A 17,039-nucleotide genomic window follows, 5' to 3' on the forward strand; every position below is an offset into this window, starting at 1 on the left:
ATCAATTGTAGTGGAGGGGAATAATGGTCAGAAAAGCCGTCATAGATGAGATAATTTATAACTTTATTTTATTTTATTTTTTTGAGACAGAGTCTTGCTCTGTTGCCCAGGCTGGAATGCAGTAGTGCGATCTTGGCTCACTGCAACCTCCACCTCCCGGGTTCAGGCAATTCTCCTGCCTCAGCCTCCTGAGTAGCTGTAATTACAGGTGCATACCACCATGCCCGGCTGATTTTTGTATTTTTAGTAGAGACAGGGTTTCGCCATGTTGGCCAGGCTGGTCTTGAACTACTGACCTCAGGTGATCTGCTCGCCTCGGCCTCCCAAAGTGCTAGGATTGCAGATGTGAGCCGCCACGCCCAGCCAGATAATTTATAACTTTAAATTTGTAAGATAAGTAGATGTTTGCCAGATATATTCCAAGCAGAGGGCACTGCACAGGCCAAGGCATATCAGCTTGAAACAAGTATGGTACAATGGGGAACTACAGATATCAGGATAGCTGGATTGTGGTATGGGCCATACGGTATGACAAGAGCCAAGGTAAACCAAAGTCCTCATGGAGAACCTCGTCTGCCATACTCATGAATTTGATTCTTAGCTTGTATGTACTGTGAAGTCATTAAAGATTCTGGCAGGAAAATCACATGATGAGCTTTTATTTTAGAAAGATCTTCAAACCAACAAGTAGAAAAGAGATTGAAGGGGCAACAGTGAGTGAACATAGGATAACTGCTGTGGTCTAGGCTGGAGATGATGAGTGTTGCAGTAAGAAAGGAGCCAAGTTAGACAGATGTGAGAAATGGTAGAAATAAGAGGACTTAGTCATTAATTTGATTGGGTTGTGAGTGAAATGGAGAAGTTAAGATGATTCTTAGGTTTCTGGCTTGGTTGAAGATACTCATTAATGGAAGATTTGAGGGGGAAGTGGTAAGTTTGAGATTATGGTTGCATGTCTCCTATTATTTTCATGTTAGTTTATTGCAAATATTTGTGTTAGAGTATCTTCCCTGTAAGATCTTAAGTGCTGTTTGAATACGAACCTTGTGTGCCATTTCACTGCTATGTTCTCAGCTTCTAGCGTTGTACCTGATATACAGTAGCCATTCAGATACTTGTCGGATGAATGAGAGATGTCCCAACAAGCATCTGAGATACCTAAAGGGCATTTGGTGTATGAGTTCTCATTACAGTAGACTTCCAGAAGTGTGTTATTAGTCAAAGGATATAAAGTAAGAGATTTTTCAACCCCTCCCTCCAACATTTTTAACATTTTAAAATCACAAAACCTGTACTTGATTATTTAAAAGTTTTTAATTTTTTTATTTTTTTGAGACGTAGAGTCTTGCTCTGTCACCCAGGCTGGAGTGCAGTGGCACGATCTCGGCTCACTGCAACCTCCACCTCCCAGATTCAAGTGATTCTCCTGCCTCAGCCTCCTGAGTAGCTGGGATTACAGAAGCAGGCCACCACGCCCGGCTAAGTTTTGTATTTTTAGTAGAGGTGGGGTTTCACCATGCTGGCCAGGCCGCTCTTGACCTCCCAACCTCAGGTGATCTGCCCGCCTTGGCTTCCCAAAGTGCCAAGATTACAGTCATGAGCCACCGCGCCTGGCCGTTTAAAAATATTTTTAAAAATTAGAAGAATATATAAATATGCAAAGTAAAAAATGAAAGCCCTTTGTCTACTTCTTAGGGTAATCACTGTTAAAGAGTGTGGAATATATCCTATCTATAAGATATCTATATCTTTTTATGTGGGAAATAATTAATATATATATATCCACATAATATGTTTTTAAACAAAAATAAATATATTTTGTTCTGTAGCTTGCTTTTCCACTTAGCATATAGTGGATATTTCTCTGTGTCTCGTTATTTTAAATAGTTGTGTCTGTAGAGTATTGCACAGTATACATGCATCATAGATTTAACTGTTCCTTATTTGAGCATATTAGGGAACAAATTTTACCAAGAGAAGTTTTGGGTAGGCATGATAGCTGACTTCAACTATTAGTAAAGTTGATGTATGAAAGAGAGAAAAAATGGCCCAGGATGTAGAAGCAGAACTGGTAGGTACTGGCTGGGCGCGGTGGCTCATGCCTGTAATCCCAGCACTTTCAGAGGCCGAGGCTCACCGATCACTTGAGGTCAGGAGTTTGAGACCAGCCGGGACAACATGGTGAAGCTCCGTCTCTACTAAAAATAGAAAAATTAGCCTGGTGTGGTGACATGCGCCTGTAATCCCAGCTACTCGGGAGGCTGAGGCAGGAGAATCGCTTGAACCCGGCATGTGGAGGTTGCAGTGAGCTGGGATCTGCCTAGGCGACAGAGCGAGACCCTGCCTTGGAAAAAAAAAACCCAAAAAACAAAACAGAACTAGTAGGTAGAGAACAGAAGTTAGCTATAGGGAAACAAAAGTTAACCCCAAGTAGAGAGGAGCTCCCAAGCAGAGGTGCTGTGGATGGGATTGACTGCCCAGGAGAGAGCTATCTGAGAGCTGTTCCTGCCTGAGCTTGCTGCCCACCTTGTTAGGATGCTGCAGAAGAAATTTAAGCACTGGATGGGGGGCCATAGGTAGACTTTAGCACATTGGAATCGGTAAAGACCCATCTGTCTTTGGGAAAGAAGCTGTGAGAAAGTATGATAATTCCTAATTCTTGAGCTTATCAAGTTTGGAATTGAAGAATAAATTTTTTTTTAGTTTTTACTTTTGTTTATAACTTAATTTTTAGTTAGATTTCCCTCCATTATGACAGAAATACAAGCTTGCTGTGAAAGAAAACAAAAATTATAGTGCAGTAGCAGTAGGATTTTTTTTATTTTACCCCACCCACCCCCTAGTACAGAAGAGTTTAGAGGGAAAATGGAATCATAGCTAACATTTTGTTCTATAGTCAAATTGTGCTAAAAGGCCTACAAGAATAGCAACGAAACCTGTTCCTTTTTTCTCCTCACTCTCAGTCTTGTGCCATTCCCAGTAGACTTCTATTTTTGGGGGCTATTTCTTCTGCTGTTTAGCTTCATATTTCTGATATAATGTGTATTGCTTTTTCTTGGTTTGTTAATTTCAGAAATTGGGTTTCCTGTTAGAGTGTATTTGAATTTTAACTTACCCTTTACCCTCCCATCATCATCATCATCATCATCATCCATCCAGCTATTGGCTTTTTTTATTGTGCACCTTTGCATTTTAACACCTTTAGGCCTCTTTAGAGTTGACATTCTCTAGAAGGACTCACTGATTGCCTGACTATAGGTATTCTAGAGCCGGTAGAAGAGAGAGACCAGAGTCCTTTTGTGCGCAGGCTTTAACTTAATCCCTCTATATTTATCACCTTAGCTTACCCCTGCCTTCCTCTGTTCCTGGAGTCCTGAGTCTGGCAGTATATTTATTTTGTCTCTGATATAAATAATTTTTTGAGCACTTATTATGTACCGGCATTGAGTACTTATTATGTGCCAAGCTAAGAATTCTGTATGTATTAAATTCTCTCAACAGCCTTCTGCAGGTAGATACCGTCTTTATTCCTATGTTATAGGTGAGGAAATTGAAGCCCATAAAGCTTAAGTAACTTGCTAAGATCACACAGCTAGGAGGTAGTAATGTCTAGGCTTGAGTAGAAGTCTGACTTTTGAGCCATGTTCTTAACCATGGAGATTATATTGCCTGCTGAGTTTCTCAATAGCATCTCCTGTTGATTTCAAAACCTGGGTAAAGTATCGGTTTTGGGTTACTTTTTTACCTGTTCCATTTGTTTTTTGTTTTTGTTTCCTGCCTTCCTGTGGGCTACTTGGACAAGTTTTTAGAATTCCATTTTGCTTTATCTGTAGTGTTTTTGAGTGTATACCCTTGTGTAGCTTTAGTGGTTACTAGGTTTTACATCATACATTTATAACTTACCACAGTCTACTGGTGATAAGTTGTATTGGTGAACATTTTACCAGTTCAAGTGAAGTGTAGAGACCTTACCTTCCTGTTGTCCCCTTGTCCTTCCTTATATGTAATATAATTGTCTTAAATATTTGCTCTACATACATTGAGACCCACATAAGACAAGTGTTAAAATATGTGTTTCAAACATCAAAACTCAAGAAGAGAAAAAGTAATTTTTTTTTTTTTTGAGACGAATTCATGCTCTGTTACCCAGGCTGGAGTGCAATGCTGCGATCTCTGCTCACTGCAACCTCCGCCTCCCGGGTTCAAGTGATTCTTTAGCCTCAGCCTCCCGAGTAGCTGGGACTATAGGCGTGCACTACCACACCCAGCTAATTTTTGTATATTTAGTAGAGACCGGGTTTCACCATGTTGACCAGGATGGTCTCGGTCTCTTGACCTCGTGATCCGCCCGCCTTGACCTCCCAAAGTGCTGGGATTACAGGCGTGAGCCACGGTGCCCGCCTTTTTTTGTTTGTTTGTTTGTTTTTTTTTTTTGAGACATTTTCGCTCTTGTTACCCAGGCTGGAGTGCAATAGCGTGATCTCGGCTCACTGCAACCTCTGCCTCCTGGTTTCAAGCGATTCTTTAGCCTCAGGCTCCCAAGTAGCCGGGATTATAGGCATGTGCTACCACGCCTGGCTAATTTTTGTATTTTTAGTAGAGATGGGTTTTCAGCATGTTGGCCAGGCTGGTCTTGAACTGTTAACCTCAGGTGATCCGCCTGCCTTGGCCCAAAGTACTGGGATTATAGGCGTGAGCCACCGCACCTGGCTGAGAAAAAGTAATTTTATCTACCCATATATTTATACTCTTTTCATTGTTCATTCTTCCTTCCTGATGTTCTAAACCCTTCCTTTAATCTTTTCCAAACATTATGTAGCCATTCCTTAGAGTATGTCTGCTAGCAACAAATGTCTCAGTTTACCCGTTTATTCCTGGAATGACAGTTCTTTTCTTTCAGCGCTTGAAAAATGTGCCACTTCCTTCCGGCCTTCATGGTTTCTGATGAGAAATCCCTTTCCATTCATATTGTTGTTCCCCTATAGATAAGGCATCATTTTTCTCTTGCAGCTTTCAAGATTTTTTCATTGTCTTTAGTTTTCAGAAGTTTGTATTTCTCAGAGTGGATTTCTTTGGGCTCTTCCTAGTTGATGTTCTTGAATCTGTAGGTTTTATATCTCTTGCCAGATTTAGGAAATTTTCAGCCATTATTTCTTCAGATAACCTTAACATCCCAGTCTGTATTCTGTCCTTCCAGGATTCTGATGACATGAATATTAGATCTTTTGTTATAGTTCTACAGGTCTCTGAGGCTCTGTGTGTATAGATATATATGTGTGTGTGTGTGTGTGTGTGTGTATATATACACACACACATATACACACATATACACACAGACACGTTATATATATGTCTATGGTAATTTTTATTCCATCTTCCAGTTTGCTAATTCTTTCCCTTTTTTTTCTTCCATTGGCTGCTGAATTCATCTATTGAGTTTATTTCTGTTACTATATTTTTCAGTTTTAAAATTCCCATTTGGTTCTTCTCTGTATCTTCTATTTCTTTGCTAAGATTTTCTGGGCTTTTTTCCCTATCTGTTTCAGGCGTGTTCATAATTGTTTGTTGAAGCATTTTTATGATGGCTGCATTATAATCCTTGTCAGATAATTCTAACATTTATGTCATCTCTGTATTAGTGTCTATTGATGTCTTTTCTTATTCGAGTTGAGATTTTCTTTGTTCTTGAGTTGACAAGTGATTTTCAGATGAAACCTGGGCATTTTGGGTATTATGAGACTATAGATCTTATTTATTTTTTACTTTTTCTTGAGACAAAGAGTCTCGCTCTGTCGCCTAGGCTGGAGCCCAGTGGCGCCATCTTGGCTCACTGCAACTTCCGCCTCCCAGGTTCAAGCGATTCTCCTGCCTCAGCCTCCCCAGTAGCTGGGACTACAGGCGCACACCACCATGCCCGGCTAATTTTTTGTGTTTTTAGTAGACAACGGGGTTTCACCATATCGGCCAGGCTGGTCTCAAACTCTGGGCCTCAAGTGATTTGCCTGCCTCGGCCTCCCAAAGTGCTGGGATTACAGGTGTGAGCCATTGCGCCCGGCCTATAGATCTTATTTAAATCTTTTAGTTTAGCAGGCCTCCTCTGATACTGCACAGGGAAATGGAGTGTGCCATCTTGTTATTGCCAGAGGCGGGTGAAAGTCCAGGTTTCTTCTTACTTGGCCTCATTACTGCCGGGTGGGATTGGAAGTTTAGGCTCTCCACTAGGTCTCTGCTGATAACATCCTGTCTGGGAAGGATGGGAATTCCTTGTTCCTTCTCTCTATGTGTCCTTCTCTGACACCATGGTGGTGCGACCTCATTACTGCTGGTGGTAATGCAAATCTGATTCCCTACTGATCCTTCTCTGACACCACCCCAGTGAGGTGGGGAGGGTGCCTTGATATAGCTGGATAAAGGTGAAGTCTAGGCTATCTGCTTGAACCTGGCTAAGAGGGGGATTTGCAGTTTTTCCGTGATGTTTGGCTGGCATAGATTGGTTATTGTCTTAAAGTTTTCTGTCTTGCCAGGCTGTCCTTTTCTGGTCCCTTAGCTGGGGAAAGCAAGCTCTTCTTGGGGCTTTTTGTGCATGCCCACTGGCATTACCAGGTTGTTGGCTTCTCCTTCACCCAGAACAGGGAACATGAGGCAGAAAGAAAATTCAGGGATTTCACTACTGTGTCACTCTTAAGATTCTGCAGTCTCTGGCTTGCCTGTCTTTTGTCTACCTTTTGGAACATTTTTTGTCTGTTTTATATATGATGTCCAGTGTGTTTATCTGTACTTATCAGGAGGAATTAATTCTTTCTCAGTTTCTTTTTAAATTATTTTAAATGACAGATACTTATCATTTTTTTTGTTTTGTTTATACCATGATGGTGCTACTTCTGAGATAACTTCAGAAAGTTCAAATATATCAACCCTTAAAGCCCAACTGATTTTTTAGACTCTTCTAAAATGTTTTAATCTCGTATTTCACTGAGTCACTTGATAGTTTTATCTTGAAATATTATGAGCTTCCATTACTAGATAATAAAATGTCATGAAAACCTTCTTATTTATTGCCTAGTTGGAAAAGTTTATGGATTTGAGTATACGTGGAACAAAACCAAAAACATTGTTGACCTGTGCAGTTGCAGCAATGTGTGTGACTTACACAGTTTATTCATGAGAGCGGTATGATATACTTAGAATATGTGCTAAATTACCCCTTTTTTTTCCTCAGCTGGAGCCGAGATGGTCATAAACTCGTGAGTGCTTCCACTGATAACATAGTGTCACAGTGGGATGTTCTTTCAGGCGACTGTGACCAGAGGTTTCGATTCCCTTCACCCATCTTAAAAGTCCAGTATCATCCACGAGATCAGTATGTTTAAGCTATTTGTCTCCTGGGGTGGGGTCTAATTCTATATGGATTAGCTCTGGGCTCACGATAATTTTAGTTTATGGTTTTAGAAGGCAAATACACATCTCTTCAAACCTTCTACATAAAATAATCTTTCCGTCTAGGTTGGCTCTACTGAATACATTTCTTTCTTTCTTTCTTTTTTTTGAGACGGGGTCCTGCTCTGTCACCCAGGCTGGAGTGCAGTGGCGTGATCTTGGCTCACGCAACGTCTGCCTCCTGGGTTCAAGATTCTCCTGCCTCAGCCTCTCGAGTAGCTGGGACTGCAGGCGCGTGCCACCATGCCTGGCTAATTTTTGTATTTTTAGAACAGATGGAGTATCCCCATGTTGGCCAGGTTGGTCTCGAACTCCTGACCTCGTGATCTGTCCACCTCAGCCTCCCAAAGTGCTGGGATTACAGGCATAAGCCACTGCGCCTGGCCCTGAATGCAGTTTTTTAAATTTAAATTTTAATTTTTTTGAGATGGAGTCTCGCTGCAACGCCCCGGCTAGAGTGCAATGGCGCAGTCTCAGCTTACTGCACCCTCCTCCTGTTTTCAAGCAATTCTCCTGCCTCAGCCTCCCAAGTAGCTGGGATTACAGGTGCAGACACCACATCCAGCTAAGTTTTTGTATTTTTAGTAGAGGTGGGGTTTCACCATGTTGGCAGGCTGGTCTCAAACTCCTGACCTCAAGTGATCTGCCCGCCTCAGCCTCCCCAAAGTGCTGGGATTACAGGCGTGAGCCACTGCACCTGGCCTCTTACTTTTTTTAATGATCATGTTTTATTTCATCAAGATTAATTTTACTCAGAATTTTCCCTGTTATTAGACCTGTGGATTTTATGCTTTTTCACTGTTTCAAATTTGCTTGGGCCGGGAGAATTGATGAGGGTATGGACAGGGATCAGGGAAAAGGACAGGGAATCAGCTTGCTGATACCAAAGCAACAGCCAATGTACTGTTCGTATTTTTAAACAGGAACAAGGTTCTCGTGTGTCCCATGAAATCTGCTCCTGTCATGTTGACCCTTTCAGATTCCAAACATGTTGTTCTGCCGGTGGACGATGACTCCGATTTGAACGTTGTGGCATCTTTTGATAGGCGAGGGGAATATATTTATACGGGAAACGCAAAAGGCAAGGTGAGCCTAAAAGCCAGCAAATCAGGCATCTTGTACACTGGCTCATTTAATGTTTACTTATTTTGTTTCTTTTGAAAATTGTTTTTATTCTTGGACTAAACACAGCTCCTTTCTGCAGCAAATGTAGTCTAATTTTCTTCCATCTCTTAATAATAATTTTTGTTCTTTGGATTTGGGTGATAGAGATTATTTGACCTAGAAAAGCATGGAAGGACCTTTACTGGATGCTAGTAATGAAGGGCCATTAGGAAATTATAAAATTTCAGTGTCATGTTATCAACTGGAACACTGCTGATCAAAATGTCTTAATATCTGGTTTTATAAAAGATTGTATAATTCAGGCCAGCTTAACTTACAGTACTGAGACTTATTCTTCTTTTTCCTTCTTGTTAAACTTCTGACCTTGCCTTTTGGAATGTGTAGGCCCTTTTCTCTGGAATACATTGTAGAAGGTGTTTCTTCTGTGGAATAAGAAGTCAGGTTAGGTGACCTTTTAAAGATTCTTTTCATGCTTAGAATAGTTCCACTGGGCATCTTGATTTATTTTTATTTTTATTTTTTGACTGGGGCACATGAGTTAGTATAATTTCATGGCTATTTTAGAAAGGCAATTTTTGCTTTTTTTTTTTTTGAGATGGAGTCTCACTCTGTTGCCTAGGCTGGAGTGCAGTGCATGATCTTGGCTCACTGCAACCTCCATCTCCTGGGTTCAAGTGAATCTCCTGCCTCAGCCTCTTGAGTAGCTGGAATTACTCCTTACCTCAAGTGATCCGCCCATCTCAGCCTCCCAAAGTGCCGTGATTATAGGTGTGAGCCACTGCACCCGGCCTTAGAAAGGCAATTTTTTTGTTTTTTTTTTTTTTGAGACGGAGTTTCGCTCTTGTTGCCCAGGCTGGAGTGCAATGGCACGATCTCAGTTCACCACAACCTCTGCCTCCCGGGTTCAAGCGATTCTCCTGCCTCAGCCTCCCGAGTAGCTGGGATTACAGGCATTCACCACCACGCCTGGCTAATTTTGTATTTTTAGTAGAGACGGGGTCTCTCCATGTTGATCAGGCTGGTCTTGAACTCCCAACATCAGGTGATCCACTTGCCTCAGCCTCCTAAAGTGCTGGGATCACAGGTGTGAGCCACCGCACCCGGCCTAGAAAGGTGATTTTTAAGAAATTGTGATAAAATACACACAGCATAAATTTTTACCATTTCAGCCATATTTAACTGTATAGTTCAGTGGTAATTAATGTACATTCACTGTATTGTGCAATGATCACCATCCATCTTTAGAAATCTTTTCATCTTGTAAAACTGGAATTCTGTACCTGTTGAATCATGACTTCCCATTCCCTGTTCTCTGCCAGCCCCTAGAAACACCCTTTGACCTTCTCTCTTTATGAATTTGACTACTCCAGGTACCTCATATAAGGGGAATCATATAGTATTTGCCCTTTTGTGACTGGCTTATTTCACTTAGTTAATGTCCTCAAGTTTCATCCATGTATGTAGCATGTGTCAGAATCTTCCTCCTCCTTTTCAAGGCTCAATAATACTCCATTTTATGTATATACCACTTTTGTTTATATGGCTTGTCTGTGGATACCTGGGTTGCTTCTATATTTTGGTTATTGTGAATAATGCTAAACATCATATTTTAAGAATAGATTGGCCAGGCACGGTGGTGAATGCCTGTAATCCCAGCACTTTGGGAGGCCGAGGCGGGCAGATCACCTGAGGTTGGGAGTTTGAGACCAGCCTGACCAACATGGAGAAACCCTGTCTCTACTAAAAATACAGAATTAGCCGGGCGTGGTGGCGCATGGCCTGTAATCCCAGCTACTCAGGAGGCTGAGGCAGGAGAATCGCTTGAACCCAGGAGGCAGAGGTTTGCAATGAACCAAGATCACACCATTGCATCCAGCCTGGGTGACAAGAACGAAATTCTGTCTCCAAAAAAAAAGACTAGATTAAGACCTTGTCTTATTTAAGGAGGCGAAATGGCAATACCAGTTAGTCAGGTTGAATATATGGGAATAGAGACATTTGCATTTTTACCCAGTCTTTATGCAGTATCAGAAACAAGCCAAATCTAATTATTGTTAGTTATCGGAGCACTTACTTTTTTCCCCCCTCCTTTAAACTTTAGATTTTGGTCCTAAAAACAGATTCTCAGGATCTTGTTGCTTCCTTCAGAGTAACAACTGGAACAAGCAATACCACGGCCATTAAGTCAATTGAGTTTGCCCGGAAGGGGAGGTGAGTGAGATCTTACCTTTTAAGGGACAGTTTTAAGAGTGAATAGAATGCAAAAATACATGGAGATTTGCAGTTTTCATGTATATTATACTTAAACATTTTTTAAAAATGTACTTAAGGTTTTTAGAAACTTAGAATATCTGGTTTTTGAGTTCATAACGTTTCCTGCAGTAGTTACATCTTCCTTATCTGGAGGTTATCAGGCGGTTACCTTACAGAAAAATAAGTAAGTGGTCAGTGCTTAAAACCAAAATGCCTGGCATATAGTAATCACTGGGTATGTATTAACTGTTATTATCATCAGAACTGATGTCATCAAATTCACATTGTAACTGAATACAGCCTATTTACCCTTTTAATTTTGGATGTTATTCTGGTAAGTTTGGTTACCTAGTTAGAAGTCGTAGAATATATCAACAGAAATAGGAAATAGGTTGTCAGTAAGAGGTAATAGTCCTCCTATTTTGTTTAGGAACACTCATACATGACTTAGAGCAGGGGTCCCCAACCCCCGGGCCACGGACCAGTATTGGCCTGTTAGGAACCGTGCCGCACAGCTGGAGGTGAACATTACCACCTGAGCTCTGCCTCCTGTCAGATCAGCAGCAGCATTATATTCTCATAGGAGCATGGACCCTGTTTTGAACTGCACACGTGAGGGATCTAGGTTGTACACTCCTTATGAGAATCTAATGCCTGATGATCTAAGGTGGAACAGTTTCATCCTGAAACCATAACCCTCCCGCCAGCCTGGTCCGTGGAAAAATTGTCTTTCACAATACCAGTCCCTGGTGCCACAAACGTTGGGGACAGCTGACTTAGAAAATATTAATGTTCAAAATTCTCTTGAATTAAGAAAAGGTTATAGTCAGTGAAGTCTGTAAGAAAGTGATGAAATAACTAATATTTTATACAGTTATTATATAACTTATATATAATAGTTATTATATATAATAACTATATATCTTAGTTATTCTAAGATTTTCAATGTCATTACAGTAAAAATGACATTTTAAAATGACATATTTAGTTTATTACCTCATTTAAAAAAATATGTGTAAAACAGGCCAGAGAAATGAAGTATTTATATCCATTTCACTGTAAACTTGTGAATTTAGGAAGCTGATTTCAGTAGAGAGGTCTTGGAACTTAGTTAATACTGACAGTTTGTATATTTTGGGTTCAGGGATACACAGGAAGTATAAAACATATTCCAACTTCAAATTGTATTTTGATTTGGGAGATGACAAGTAGATATATAAATATTCTAGTCTATTACTTTGATTTTTCCTCAATTCTTCCCTAGTTTATTAGTCGTTTTGTAGTACTATGGAACAGATTTCTGACCTCTGGTGTTGATATTTTTATCCTTCCTGTAGTTGCTTTTTAATTAACACAGCAGATCGAATAATCAGAGTTTATGATGGCAGAGAAATCTTAACATGTGGAAGAGATGGAGAGCCTGAACCTATGCAGAAATTGCAGGATTTGGTGAATAGGTATGTATCACAACCTAGAAGAATATGTGATCATTCATGACCTGGACTTGAGTTCCAGCTCTCCTTGGTACTTTCCTTGTCCTTTAGGACCCCATGGAAGAAATGTTGTTTCTCTGGGGATGGGGAATACATCGTGGCAGGTTCTGCCCGGCAGCATGCCCTGTACATCTGGGAGAAGAGCATTGGCAACCTGGTGAAGATTCTCCATGGGACGAGAGGAGAACTCCTCTTGGATGTAGCTGTGAGTACATTAGGACATTGCTTTTGTTAGTCACATAATCCAAAAAATCTGAAATCTGTTCTTAACAACCTGTTTTTCTTTCCTTTGCTAAAATTTAGTGGCATCCTGTTCGACCCATCATAGCATCCATTTCCAGTGGAGTGGTATCTATCTGGGCACAGAATCAAGTAGTAAGTATTCTATTTTACTTGCTATGAAACTAGATACCCCTTCTTTTTATCAAAGAACCTTATACATAGGAAGCTAAAAATTACATTTTTATTTTCTTTTGCATATGATTCTTGCAACCTAAATTACATAGGTTCAGTGCATCTAGTTGCACTTTATTTAGGTGGGAAGGTCTTGGTCCCAGGTTTGTTTTCTGGCTCTTTTCAGGGAGAAACTCTAGTGAACTTTCTGTTGCATTTTTCTATTATTTATTTGAGATAACATTTTTCTTTTGCTTTTCTTACTTTCAGCTCAGTTTCTGTTTTACATCTTAATTTTACTTTGAACACCTTTAAATTATGTTTGTAATCGGTGTACTTACAAGAAAATTTAACATTTTACCTCTAAATTCCTAAAATGAGCAAAGAAGGCAGTGATTCAAAAGAGCTACAGTTAATAACTTAGAATGTTTAAGATAGAAAATACCTAAGCTAGTAAAACTTACAGATACCCATTTTTTTTCTTGTCTGCCAAATTTAAGAATTGTGAATTCCTTTCATGCTCAGATCTTTCATTTTATCATTAATGTGTAGATTACAGATTATTGCTTTCACATATGGTTAAGTAGTATATTTTGTTGTATAGGAAAACTGGAGTGCATTTGCACCAGACTTCAAAGAATTGGATGAAAATGTAGAATACGAAGAAAGGGAATCAGAGTTTGATATTGAAGATGAAGATAAGAGTGAGCCTGAGCAGACAGGTAATATTTCTCAATTGCAGACAGGATTTCCTAAAGGGAAAATGATTGGTTTACTTAATATTCTTCATTTGTGTTGTAAATTTATTTTAGCCCTTCATCTAAAATGTCCCCCCTCCACCCCACACTTTTTTTTTTTTTTTTGGAGACAGAATTTCGCTCTTGTCACCCAGGCTGGATGCAATGGTGTGATCTTGGCTCATTGCAAACCTCTGCCTCCTGGGTTCAAGTGATTCTCCTGCCTCAGCCTCCTGAGTAGCTGGGATTACAGGTGCCTGCCACCACTCCCGGCGAATTTTTTGTATTTTTAGTAGAGATGGGGTTTCCCCATGTTGGCCAGGCTGGTCTGGAACTTCTGACCTCAGGTGTTCCACCCACCTTGGCCTCCCAAAGTGCTGGCATTACAGACATGAGCCACTGTGCCTGGCCTTCTTTTTTCTTTAAGCTTACACAATCTCCACAGTATTTGGAGAGCCTTAATTTATAAGGTGTTAACTAAGGGTTTATATGGGTGTTACCAGGGCTCAAGCAGCTCTCTTAACATATCATTGTGTATTTCCTGATTAATTGCAGATGACTAAGTGAGGACATACATGCACCACCTAGCAAAGAACTCACCATGCTAAGAGTGCTCAGCTTTTCCCATGTATTCTGTCACTCCTTTGTCAGTAAGAGAAGGGTCAAGAACCTGGGCTCTGAAGTCAGACTGCGTTGGGCAAAATACTACTTAAACTGAATTTCGTCATCTGTAAAATAGGGACAATAATAGTACTTGCTTTTTAGGGTTGTGGGGAGTAAGTGAAATAATTCATGTAAAGCACTTAGTATATGCCTAGGCCATAATAAGCACTAAGATGTTAATTTCCATTATGATTATGACTGTGATTTTATCTCTTCTGAATTTCTAGATAGGAGCTCCTTGAGAATAAAGATGTGACTTTTTATCCCCATGGTGTCTAACACAGGGCTTTATAACATAGTAAGGTTTGTGTGGGCGAATGCTTAGGATGCCCAGTGGCACTGTCAGTGAGTAATTAATGCTACAGATTATTGACCCCCGAGATACTTGATGGTACCAGGAATCAGGATTGGGAATGAGGTTGGTTCTGTTTAGTTTCAAAGTGCTGGTCCTCACTTTTGTGATATTAGATAACTTGCATGCCTAATGTGTTTTAGGAGGACCTCCAGGGAGCAGAATGTTCTAGATTATAGGGTTACGTTCTGTCAAACCTTCCCCGATTTCCACATAAATTGTTCCTCCTTCCCATATCCTGAGCATGTTACACATACCATTACTGTATTAAATTGAAACTATCTCTCTGTCTCCCCAGTTAGACTATGAACCTTTTACTGAAGAGCTGTTCCCAACTTTTTCTGGGTCATTGCACTATTTTCAGTGCCTAGGATAGGGTGGAAATTCAGCACATATTTGTTAAACGATTAAGTGAAGTGAACTGTTTGGTTTTCCTCCTTTGTTTCTCTGGAATTTCAGCTTATGAAAACCTTGAAGCTGCAAATAAAAAGCAGTTTTTCACTTCTTCTCAAACATCTCCTGTGTTTCTGTCCTGCAGGGGCTGATGCTGCAGAAGATGAGGAAGTGGATGTCACCAGCGTGGACCCTATCGCTGCCTTCTGTAGCAGGTGAGCTGGCCCGGAAGGCTGGGCACCTTGGCTACCGCTGCTCCTGGTCTCTGGGGGAGTACTCTGCAGTTTCCCTGGCTATCCCTTCAGTCCTGTCTGCTTATTAGCTAAAAGAGATAACTCGTTTGGTGTACAAGAAATCCAATGTAGCCTTTCTTCTCTAGTCCTATTTTCCTTTCACTTCTCCCTGATAGAGAATTTTAAGGAACCAAAATAATTCATTTATCCTGTTTATTTTTATCACCAGTTTTATCAATTACATTGTTTGATTCCCTTTTATTCATCTTGGCTTTCTTAAAGTTCTAGATCCATACCTGTTGCTTATGCTTAATATAGGTGATAGAGGAAGGGCTCATGGTTTAAGCAACTATCTCCTCTTTTTTCCAATCCCTTGTCTGATCCTGCTCCAAATAGTGATGAAGAGCTGGAAGATTCAAAGGCTCTATTGTATTTACCCATTGCCCCTGAGGTAGAAGACCCAGAAGAAAATCCTTACGGCCCCCCACCGGATGCAGTCCAAACCTCCTTGATGGATGAAGGGGCTAGTTCAGAGAAGAAGAGGCAGTCCTCAGCAGATGGGTCCCAGCCACCTAAGAAGAAACCCAAAACAACCAATATAGAACTTCAAGGAGTACCAAATGATGGTAAGAGCTGCATCTTCTCCCTCTGGCCTGGCAGACGCCACTCTCTACTCCTCAGCGCAACCTGGTAATTTCCTGTTTGAGCGATTTCACCTTAGAGGAATTTTCCCATCAATCTGTTTTATAGTGTTTTACAACTTTATAATGATTGCATCTTTGTTGACTTCTCTCTTAAAATGGAGAAATTCTCCCCTTTGGTACTTTGCCTAAGATGCTGCACTTTAATTCTTCTGACAGCCGGCTCAGAGTTTATTATACCATTCTTCTTTTAAATGTTTCCCCATAGAGTGGTTTTATTAGATGTAAAATACTAGTAAGACTTGGACAATCATTTCATCCTTCCTGCCACCTTTTACAGTCTGACTTGGGAAGCCTTTATTATCATGTATTGGGATAAGTAGGGATGGATGGGGGGGTGTGTTTACTATTGAGCATCCTTATTCCTCTCTTCCTCTTCTCTTTTATTTTTATTTGTTTTTTTTTTTTTTTTTTTGAGACAGGGTCTCGCTCTGTTGCCCAGGCTGCAGTGCAGTGGCGTGATCTTGGTTCACTGCAACCTCCGCCTCCCGGGTTCAATCAGTTCTCCTGCCTCAGCCTCCCGAGTAGCTGGGACTACAGGCATGCACCACCACGCCTGGCTAATTTTCATATTTTTAGTAGAGATGGGGTTTTGCTGTGTTGGCCAGGCTGGTCTCGAACTCTGGACCTCCAGTGATCTGCCCGCCTTGGCCTCCCTAAGTGCGCCCGGCCCTTCCTCTTCTCTTTTAGCTAACTGCAGATCACATTTTGCAACTACATATTTTCCTGATGCTGTCGATTTCTGTGTCTACTCTGTTTCAGACACTGTTTGGTATATGTACCATTGCTGACTTTTACATCAACCCTACAAGTTGTTTTACCTGCTTTTTAAAGGAGAAAATTTAGGCTGAGTTTATGTGTAAGAGGTTCTGTAAACTTGCCTAAAGTCTCACAGGAAGTGGTGGGGTCAGGATTCTCATTCTAGTCTCTCTAGTTCCAAACCCATTCTCCTTCTGCTGTCACATGCCTCTCTGTGTATGTTTGTGTGCATCTGTGTGTGTTTCTTCTTCTGGCTTGGTTTGATAGTATTAGTGCATCTTTCAGCTACTTGTTCAATTTAGAGTTACTGTGGCTTGGCATGAACATGTAAGCCAGGGGTGTCCAATCTTTGACTTCCCTGGGCCACATTGGAAGAATAATTGTCTTGGGCCACATATAAAATACACTAACAGTAATGATAGCTGATGAGATTTTTAAAAATTGCAGAAAAACTCATAATGTTTTAAGAAAATTTATGAATTTGTGTTGGGCCACATGTA

At 40.7% G+C, this 17,039-nt stretch overlaps 1 protein-coding gene across 5 annotated transcripts in view; it reads left to right on the forward strand.

The window, feature by feature from the left end:
- The window catches only part of RBBP5 (RB binding protein 5, histone lysine methyltransferase complex subunit), a 36,484-nt gene that overhangs the window by 10,352 nt on the left and 9,093 nt on the right, over nucleotides 1-17,039 (forward strand). For all 5 annotated transcript variants that reach the window (XM_024236681.3, XM_009238789.3, XM_054533505.1 and 2 more), the window contains 9 exon segments: nucleotides 7,220-7,360; nucleotides 8,361-8,523; nucleotides 10,664-10,773; nucleotides 12,153-12,272; nucleotides 12,360-12,513; nucleotides 12,612-12,683; nucleotides 13,306-13,423; nucleotides 14,992-15,061; nucleotides 15,476-15,705. In XM_024236681.3, coding sequence (XP_024092449.1) covers nucleotides 7,220-7,360; nucleotides 8,361-8,523; nucleotides 10,664-10,773; nucleotides 12,153-12,272; nucleotides 12,360-12,513; nucleotides 12,612-12,683; nucleotides 13,306-13,423; nucleotides 14,992-15,061; nucleotides 15,476-15,705 — 1,178 coding nt within the window.

The sequence above is a fragment of the Pongo abelii genome, chromosome 1 (assembly GCF_028885655.2).
Source record: "Pongo abelii isolate AG06213 chromosome 1, NHGRI_mPonAbe1-v2.0_pri, whole genome shotgun sequence".
Classification (NCBI taxonomy): Eukaryota; Metazoa; Chordata; class Mammalia; order Primates; family Hominidae; genus Pongo; species Pongo abelii.